The 10276-nt window shown below is 44.7% G+C and overlaps 1 protein-coding gene across 1 annotated transcript in view; it reads right to left on the reverse strand.

The window, feature by feature from the left end:
• Nucleotides 1-10071, reverse strand: part of mideasb (mitotic deacetylase associated SANT domain protein b) — a 50305-nt gene extending 40234 nt beyond the window's left edge. The window contains exons 1-2 of the mRNA XM_041215034.1: nt 9020-10071; nt 527-826 (exon numbers count right to left, since the gene is read on the reverse strand). Coding sequence (XP_041070968.1) covers nt 527-826; nt 9020-9727 — 1008 coding nt within the window. The 5' untranslated portion in view covers nt 9728-10071. The remainder of the gene's footprint in view (nt 1-526; nt 827-9019) is intronic.
• Between the last annotated feature and the right edge of the window lie 205 nt (nt 10072-10276).

Raw genomic sequence — 10276 nt, forward strand, 5'->3', positions numbered from 1 at the left:
GCAAAGGGGATTTACCAGAATGATTCCAGGGGTGAGAGATTTTAGCTACAAGGTTAGGTTGGAAAAACTGGGATTATTCGCTTTGGGGCAAAGGAGATTGAGGGGAAGTTTGATAGAGATATATAAGATTATCTAGCTTATCTAAACCTGAGATAAAGTAAAGATGTTCCCATTAGCTGATGGTACAAGGACTAGGGGACACAGACTTAAGGCTTTGGGCAAGAGGTGCAGAGGGAATATTAGGAAGAACTTGTTTGCACAGCGAGTGGTAACAACCTGGAACTCGCTGTCTACGAGATGGAAGTGGGGACAATCAATGATTTCAAAAGGAAATTGGATGGGTAGTTGAGGGAAATAAACGTGCAGGGCTGTAGGGTTAGAGCGGGGAATGGGACTGACTGATTGCTCTAGACAGCCAGCATAGACTCGATGGGTAGAAAGGCCTCCTCCTGTGCCATAATGACTATGTCTCTCTGGTTACATTAAAAATTCTATATAGATGCATGTTGTTATAAAGGGACATTACCTGCACTGAGTGCTCTGCTCCTGAGCCTCTACTCAATCTACGCCGGCGGGTTGTTAATAAGGATAGATTCAGCTCAGATAGATCCTTTTCATTGGAGTTCATCTGGGATTCCCCATCCTCTGTCCTGTCAGTGTTTGTTTTAACAGAGTCCACCTTTCGAACTGGCACTGATACTGGTATTACAAGCGGCATTAGGCAGCTGTCATCAAGCCGAGCCCTAGGGACTGCGGGTTCCGCTGTGACCTGCGAGGGTCCAACAGTCCTTCTCTTCCTTTCTTCTTGGGAGTCATCTTCCTGAGTCTGAAAGAAAACAACAGCGTTGGATTTTCACCTTCTCTTCCCAAAAACACCATGCAGGAAAAAGGCTTAGATAAGAAGTACATCACACAAACAGGAAAATCAGTTAACTAGTCCACACTGATGTTTACACTCTTCTCGAACCACCTCCCACTCTACTCCATATTACCAAATACTCCGTTACTTTCTCTCTCATCTGTTTATCCAGCTTGCCTTTAAATGCCAGTTACCTCAACCATTCACTATAGCAGCAAGTTCCACATTGTAACCTAAAAGCAGAAAGTGCTGGAAATACTCAACAGGATTGGCAGCATCTGTGGAGAAAGAAACAAAGTCAATGCTTTGAGTTAAATATCACTCTTCTTCAGAACTGAAGGATGGGTTTTATGGTGCTGAAAAGCAGAGTAAGTGGAGGAAGAACAAAAGGGAAGGTCTGGATAGGTTAGAAGGCATGAAAGAATAAATGACAAACATGGAACAAAAGGCAGAGTGGTAATTGTTGTTGTAAAGAAACAAAGCATTTGTCCAGAGCAAGTGCAAATAGAATAATAAACAACTGTCCAAAAGCAAATTTAAGACCAGCATATGGCAAAAAGAATCAAAATGATGGACAGAGTTTATGGTCTGAAGTTGTTGAATTCCGCATTGAATACTGCAGGCTGTAAAGCGCCTAATCAGAAGATGAGATGCTGTTCCTCCAGCTTGCATTGGGCTTCACTGGAATATTGCAGCAGGCCAAGGACAGAAATGTGAGCATGCGAACAAATTGGTGAATTAAATACCAAGAAACCAAAAGTTTAGGGCCACACTTTCAGAACGTGGACTGAATGAAGGTGTTCCGTAAAGCGGTCACCCAATCTGCTTTGGTCTTTCAATGTAGAGGAGTACTCATTGTGAGCAATGAAGCTTGAAAGTAGTACAAATAAATTGCTGCTTCATCTGGAAAAAGTGTTTGGTATCTTGAATGGTGAGGAGATAGGGGCTAAAAAGGCAGGTGTTACATCTTCTGCAATTACACGGAAGATACTGTAGGAAGGGACAAGGTGTTGGGGGTGACTGAGAAATGGACCATGGTGTCACAGAGGAAACATTCCCATTCAAAATATTTAGTGGTGGCATCATGCTGGAGGTGGTGGAAATGTCACAGGATGATCCTTTGAATGTGGAGGCTTGTGGAATGGAAAGTGAGGGCAAGAGGAATCCTACTGTGGTTCTGGGAGGGAATGGGAAGGGATGAGAGCAGAAGTGCGAGAAATGGGTCAGGCATGGTTGAGGGCCCTGTCAACCAGAGTTTGGGGAGTCGTTAGTTGAGGAAAAAGGAAGACATATCAGAAGCGCATTGTGGATGGTTGCAGTATAACAGATGCGATGGAGATGGAAAAACTGGGAGTACGGAATAGAGCCCTTCCAGGAGGCAGGAAGAGAGGAAGCATAGCTGGTGGTAGCTCTGTGGGTCAGAGGAGTTATAATGAATATTATTAGACAGCCTATTCCCAGAAACAGAGACAGAGAAGTTAAAGAAAGGAAGTGTTGGAGATGAACCATATAAAAGGTGATAAGGGTGGAAATTGGAAGCAAAGTTGATGAATTTTTTCCGTTCCAGACGAGAACAGGAAGCGGTACAGATACAGTCATCAACATACCAGAAAAAGAGTTGACGCAGGGTTTGGGAGGGACTGGAACAAGGAATGTTCCACATATCTCAGCAAAAGACAGGCATAACTAAGACCCACCTGGGTATCCAGAGCAACACCTTTTATTTGGAGGAAGTGAGACAAGTTAAAGGAGAATTTTTTCAATGAAGTAGCTCATGTCCAAATGCAACAAGAACTGGACAACATCCAGGCTTGGGCTGATAACTGGCAAGTAACATTCACGCCACACAAGTGGCATGGTCATTGCCCCTTGACATTCAATAGCATTACCATCACTGAATCCCCCCCCACTATCAACATCCTGAGGGTTACCATTGACCAGAAACTGAACTGGACTAACCATTTAAATACTGTGGCTACAAGAGAAGGTCAGAGGCTAGGAATCCTGCGGCAAGGAACTCACCTCTCAACTCCCCAAAGCCTGTCTACCATCTATAAGACACAAATCAGGAGTGTGATGGATTACTCTCCCCTTGCCTGGATGAGTGCAGCTCCAAAAACGCTCAAGAAGCTTGACACCATCCAGGACAAAGCAGTATGCTTGACTGGCACCACATCCGCAAACAATCACTCTCTCCACCACCGACGCACAGTAGCAGCAGTGTGTACCATTTACAAGCTGCACTGCAGGAATTCACCAAGGCTCCTTAGGCTGCACCTTCCAAACCCATGCCCACTACCATCTAGAAGGGCAAGGGCAGCAGATAGATGGGAACACCACCACCTGGAAGTTCCTCTCCAAGCCTTTCATTATCCTAACTTGGGAATATATTTGCTGTTCCTTTGCTGTTGGTGGGTCAAAATCCTGGAACTCCCTCTCCAACAGCACAGTGGGTGTACCTACACCACATGGTCTGCAACAGTTCAAGAAAACGGCTCACCACCATCTTCTCAGGGGCAATAAATGCTGACCCAGCCAGCAATGCCCTCGTCCCATGAATGAATAAAAAAAAGAGACAACACATTCAGCCAGGCAGAGGTGGTGATGGTGGATGGGGACTGTTTGGGCCTCTGTTCAAGGAAGGACTAGAGAGTGGCAGGGGCGGGGTGGGGTCTTAGAGAGGTTGGAGAGGCGGCGGTTAGGGCCAGGAAACTGGAAATTGTTGAAATGACATGGATGTCAGAAAACTCACGGTTGGAGGTGGGAAGAGACTGGACAAGGGGGAAAGAAAGTCAAGATGAGAAGAAATAAGCTCAGTGGGGCAGGGTCAGGTTAAAACGATGGGCCTACCAGGACAGTCCTGCTTGTGGGTTTTAAGAAGGAGATAGAAGCTGTATGTTCAAGGTGGGAGACTGTGAGGTGAGAAGCTGTGGAGGGAAGATCTCCAGAGGAGATGAGGTCAGTGACAGTCCTGGAAACAATAATTTGTTGCCCTGTGGTGAGGTCATGGTCCAGGGCAGGTAGGAGTAGATGACCGAGAGTTGGTGCTCAGCCTTTGCAAGGTAGAGGTCAGTATGCCAGACAACAACAGTATCACCTTCGTCAGCAGGTTTAATAACAATGTCAGGGTTAGACCTAAGTGAACTGTTGTTCATAGTTGCAGATAGTGAAGAGGATTGTCAAAGGATACAATGGGATATAGATCGGTTAGAGACTTGGGCGGAGAAATGGCAGATGGAGTTTAATCCAGACAAATGCATTTTGGAAGGTCTACTACAGGTAGGAATTATACAGTAAATGGCAGAACCCTTAAGTGCATCGACGGGCAGAGGGATCTGGTTGTACAGGTCCACAGGTCACTGAAAGTGGCAACACAGGTGGATAAGGTAGTCAGGAAAGCATATGGCATGCTTGCCTTCATCGGCAGGGAAATTGAGTATAAAAGCTGGGAAGTTATGCTGCAGCTGTATAGAACCTTGGTTAGGCCACACTTGGAATATTGCGTGCAATTCTGGTCGCCACATTACCAGAAGGACATGGGGGCGTTGGAGAGGGTGCAGAGGAGGTTTACCAGGATGCTGCCTGGTCTGGAGGTTATTAGCTATGAGGAGAGGTTGGAGAAACTCAGATTATTCTCACTAGAGCAACGGAGATTGAGGGGCGACTTGATAGAAGTTTACAAAATTATAAGTGGCATGGACAGAGTAGATAGTCAGAAGCTTTTTTCCAGGGTGGAAGAGTCAATTACTAGGGGACATGGATTTAAGGTGAGAGGAGAAAACTATAGAGGAGATGTGCGGGACAAGTTTTTATGCAGAGGGTAGTGAGTGTCTGGAATTCGCTGCCAGAAGGGGTAGTGGAAGCAGGTACGATAGTGGTGTTTAAGAGGCAGCTTGACAAATACATGATTAGGATGGGAATAGAGGGATATGGACCTCGGAAGTGCAATGTGTTTTAGTTTGACAGGCAATATGATCGGCGTAAGCTTGGAGGGCTGAAGGGCCTGTTCCTGTGCTGTACTTTTCTTTGTTCTTTGAATAGAGTGCAGAAAATTCAGAGATAGGTTGTGGTGAAAGGAGCAGAGAAATTAAGATGGCCGATGTCACTCCGACAGTTCTCAACAATAAGATCAAGAGTGGATAAGAGGCTGGTGGGTTGGGCAGGGAGGTAGGTGAAAGGGTCTGCTGGTTTAGGATGGAGACAAATCATTCAGTGTCAGAGAGGGGAAGTCAGAGATATTGTGAATACACCGCAAGAGGTGGTATTAGAAGGGATGGGGTCCGAGAGAAGTGAAGAGAAAGAAAGATCTGGAGAGAGATTGGCACCCAGACCTTCCCTTTTATTTTTCCTCCCCCTCTCTCTTTTCAACAGCACAAAACCCATCACATTTCTATCTTCTTTCAAGAGTCAGATTCCACACAAACCATTAACTCTGTCTCCCTCTCCCTCCACAGATGCTGCCAGACTTGCTAAGTATTTTCAGCACCTTGCTTTTATTTCAGATTTCCATCATCTGTAGTATTTTGCTTTTATTTATCCACATTCTGATCATTCTCTGGGTAAAGAAATTCCTCCTGAATTGCCTATTGGATTTATTAGTGACTATCTTATATCTATGGCCCTTCATCTGGATTCCCCCACAAGTAAAAATATCTTCTCTACCCTAGCAAACCCTTTCATCATACTCTTAAACACCTCCATCAGTTTACCCCTCAGCCTCCTTTTTTACCTGAGAAAATATCCTCAGCCTGTTTAGTCTTTATTGATATGATCCCTCAATTCTGGTATCATCTTTCAAAATCTCCACACTTTCTCCAGTGCTATTTCATATTTTATTTTACAAGATGGAGACCAGAAAAGTGTCTCACACTCCAAATGCAGTTTAGCCAAGAGTTAACATCTTGCATTTCTACAGCATCTTTCACATCCTCAGGACACTTTCCAGCCAATTAAACACTTTTGAACTGTGGTCACTGTTGCATTGTAGGAAGTCAAAAGCCAATTTATGCACAGCAAGCTCCCACAATCAGCAATGTGACAATGGCCAAATAATCTGATTTAGTGATGTTGGTTGCGCAATAAATATTGGCCCAGGAATGACCACACAGAAAGTTAAGATTTCAACTTGTCAAACTGTTGAAAGAGAAGGAATCCATCGGTCAGAGTCACCTGAGACATCACAGGATGTTTTTCTTTGCAGGACTATACATACTTAAAGCCATAAAGAACCAGAAGAGCAGATGAGGAGATTTTTTTTTAATGCAGCAAGTGGCTATGATCCAGAATGCATCAATTGAAAGGGTGGTGGAAGCACATTCAATAGTAACTTTCAAAAGGGAGTTGGATAAATACTTGATAAAATAATAAGCTTCAGGGTCAAGGGGAAAGAGCAGGGGGAGTGGGACTAACTGGATAACTCTTTCAAAAAACCAGCAGGAGCATAAGCGGCTGAATGTCTTTCTTCTGTAAATGTAATATGTACACTGTACGTTGTGACTGCTGTGACACTGGAAGTTGTGCTTTGGGAATGGATGTGCCTGAACAGATGGCATTGAATGTTTTAATCCTCAAAAAATTTGGTTTTGGTCCTGGCATTTCAAAGAAGCAAAGGGGTCAGAAAGGGTTTTGTCTGCACCGATTACTGGTGTGGATCTGTTAGGCTTTGAATTACTGTGGATATCCTGAAGTCGCGAAAGGCTCTATATAAATTCCAGTTCTTTCTTCTTTGGTTGTGCCCCTTCAGACAGCAAGGTGGCAGAGGGCACCTCACTTACATCACTAAATCCTCTATAAGGCAAACCCATCCACCAGCCCCCACCTTGACAGACCACTGCCCTCTCTGGAGGAAGCCTATTGTTAACTCCAATAATTGTATCCAAGGGAAGAATGAGTCTGAAGCTGGTCTTTAGCCTCAAGCAGGTTTATTCTTCAGCCAGCTCAGAGTGACAGACTCACCAGTTCCTTTCCCTACTGGAGCTCTACAGCTGTACCCATTTATGGGTGCACCAATGCACATCACCCGTTTTAACAATGCAATTGTCTTAACAACGTTTGCTATAAAATGTAATTATTATTGGACCATGACAATGTAATTGCTCTCACATTAACACCAGTGGGTCATACAGTCAGGGGTCATCTCTTAATCCACAAGAGCAATGATCAGCCTACTGTTATCCAGAGCAGTATTCAAGGAGGTCCATTGTCCCTATCCAACACATCATTCCGCACCCCCCCCCCCCCCCCCCCCCCCCCCCGCCCCCCCCCCCCCCCGGCTCTCTCCAGCCAAGACAAAAAAGGGAAGAAGTTGTGGCTCAGTTAAATCTCACTCTCTCCTTACTCATAAGGTTGTGAGTTCAAGCCCCACTGCAGAAACTGGAGCATGTAGTCCAGCTTAACACTCCCAGTTCAGTACCAAGGCAGCAGTGCAGCGTCAGAGATGTCAACTTTCAGATGAGATATTAAACTAAGGTTCATCTCAGGTGGATGTAAAGGATCCAAGGGCACTATTCAAAGGAGAGCGAGAGAGTTAACAAATTGCCAACAGTAGGATCAGTTCATAAAGCCCCTTGATTCTGCTCCACCATTCAATATCATGGCTAATCTTCTAGCTCCACTCCGCTTGTTCACCCTATCCCAATATTCACTGATCCCCTCAGTGCCCAAAATCCTATCAATCTCAGCCTTGAAAATACTCAACAACTGAGTATCCAAAACCCTCTGGGATACAGAATTCCAAACATTCACAAACCTTAGTGAAGAAGTTTGTCTTCTCAGTCCTAAATGGCTGACTCCTTATCCTGATTACAACTTATAGCTCTTGGCTCTACAGCCACAGGAAACAACCTCTGAACATCTAAACTATCATGCTAATTTCTTCTCAGAATTTGAAACATTTCAATCACATCACCCCTCATTCTTCTAAACTCCAGAGATGATAGGCCCATTCTACTCAATTTCTCATCATAGGACAGCTCTCTCAAACCAGGTATCAATCTAGTGAACCTTTGATGTACCCCATCGTAGATCTTTCTTTAGGTAAGGAGACAAAACTGTGCATAATACTCCAGGTGGTCTCACCAAAGTCCTCCACAGTTCAAGCAAGACTTCCTTACTCTTGTACTCCAATCCATTTGTAATAAAGGTTAACATACCATTTACCTTCCTAATTGTTTGCTGTACCTGCATGGCAACTTTCTATGTTTTGTGTGCCCCTAGTTTCCTCTGAATGTTAACATTTACTAGTTTCTTGCCATTTTACCATTCACCAACTTTACCATTCTACCTAGCAAAGTGGATAGTTTTACACATCACTACATAATACCCTAGCTGCCACCTTATCCCTGGTATAAAAACAGAAAGTGCTAGAAAAACCCAGCAAGTCTGGCTGTATCTGTGGAAAAAGAGTTAACATTTCAAGTCCAATGTGACTCTGCTTTGGAACTGAAGAGACATAGGAATATGATGGGTTTTATGCTGTTGAAAGGGAGGGGGGGCAGGGACAGGTGGAGCAAAAGTGAAAGTCAGGGAGAGATTAGAGGGCAGGAGAGATTAAATGACAAAGATGTCAAGGAACACAAGGCAAAATGGAGTGGTAATGATAGTATTAAAGATGCAAAGCATTGGTCCAGAGTAGGTGTTCAGAGCAGAATAAAAAGGTCAGTGCTGTTTGAAAGCAAAAACATGAGAACAAGATACAGACTGGCACTTGGGGGACAAAAATTCAAAATGGAGGAGAGAGCTCCTGGTCTGAAATGTTGAACTCAATGAAGAGCCCAGAAGGCTAGTAAAGTGCCTAATTGAAAGGTCTTGTCCCTGGTACCCTGTCCAATATTAACCTTCAACTAACATCGTTACAACAGATTATCTCGTCATCGTGGAATCCTGCTGTGTGTGAACTTGCTGCTGTATTTCCTACGTTATAACAGTGATTATATTGCAAAATGTATTTAATTGGCCGCACAGCTTTTAGATTGTGAAAGGTGTTATTAGAAATGCAAGTTCTTTCTATGTAGATGGAGAGGTAGCGATCGGGAATTGTTGGCTTTTCAAAGCTTTCAAGAGAAAAATTGGAAGGCTGGAGGAGATGAAAGCAACACAGCTTTGAAGTGCTGAGAGAGGTCGAGTAGGAACTGGAATGTTCAGCAATAATTAAATGCTTACCTCAGCTGAGGAGTTCCAGCTGGACAGGGGCTCCATCGATACTTCTTGTGGCTCTGGTTCATTAGTTTCATTTGAAGTTCTCCCTTTTCTTGTTGTGCTTTGCATAACCCTAGAGGCTGGCTCTTCAACCTCTGAAGCAGTTTCTTGGGCAGGGACCTGAGCAGACTTTCTACTGTCTTGAGACAGCTGGGCCTTCTCCTGCTCTTTCTGACTCCAGTTGTCCATCTCAGTTGCCTGTGCATTTTTTGACTGAAGTGAATCCACCTCAAATAGTTTGAGCTGGTTCTGTGTGCAATGGTTCGATGGCACGTTCAGGAGCTTCTGGAGTTCTGGCCCATAGGCTTGCGGCCAGTGCTGCCTGACATTATCCCCAGGGCCCGGTGGATTCCCAATTCTCTGCAGCTCAAACAGAGAGGGCTTCGTCTTCCTTTCCTTGAAAGAGTATTGTGCCTGTTTTGCTGAGGGCGCTTGAAACTCAGTCACCAGCTGATGCGATGGGTGTTCTTGTTTGTGGCTGACCACAGTGGACCTCTGAAGAAGGCCTTTGCTGACCTGAGCCTCAGAAGGTTGCTGGAACTGAGCTGCAGTTGAAACCACATGATGCGTTGATGGATCTGACCCATGGCTCATCTGAACCCGTTGCAGACCTAGAGACTGTGGTGGCTGCTGGTGAGGGAAGAACTGCTGGAATATGTGTTGTTGGCACATGCTTTGTGCTTGATGACTGTAAAGGGGAAGGAGTGATGGCTGATGAGCTTGATGGAACACATTTAATACTGTTTTTGGAGGCAGCTCTTGCTTCTGACTTTGGCTATATGAGTACTGGAAGAACTGATGTTGAGGCAAAGCTTCATTACTTTGTTGCTGATGTTGGTGTTGATGCAGCAGTTGGGTCTGCTGGTGTTGGAGTTGATGCTGCAATTGGGTCTGTAGTTGGTGTTGGGGTTGATGCTGCTGTTGGGTCTGCTGGTGTTGCTGTTGGAGTTGATGCTGTAGCTGGTTCTGCTGTTGATGTTGGGGTTGATGTTGCTGTTGATGTTGTTGTTGCTGTTGCTGTTGCTGTTGCTGTTGCTGTTGTGGTTGATGTTGCTGTTGATGTTGCTGTTGATGTTGCTGTTGATGTTGCTGTTGATGTTGCTGTTGATGTTGCTGTTGATGTTGCTGTTGATGTTGCTGTTGATGTTGCTGTTGATGTTGCTGTTGATGTTGCTGTTGATGTTGCTGTTGATGTTGCTGTTGATGTTGGGGTTGGTTCTG

The sequence above is a fragment of the Carcharodon carcharias genome, chromosome 20 (genome assembly GCF_017639515.1).
Source record: "Carcharodon carcharias isolate sCarCar2 chromosome 20, sCarCar2.pri, whole genome shotgun sequence".
Taxonomy (NCBI): Eukaryota; Metazoa; Chordata; class Chondrichthyes; order Lamniformes; family Lamnidae; genus Carcharodon; species Carcharodon carcharias.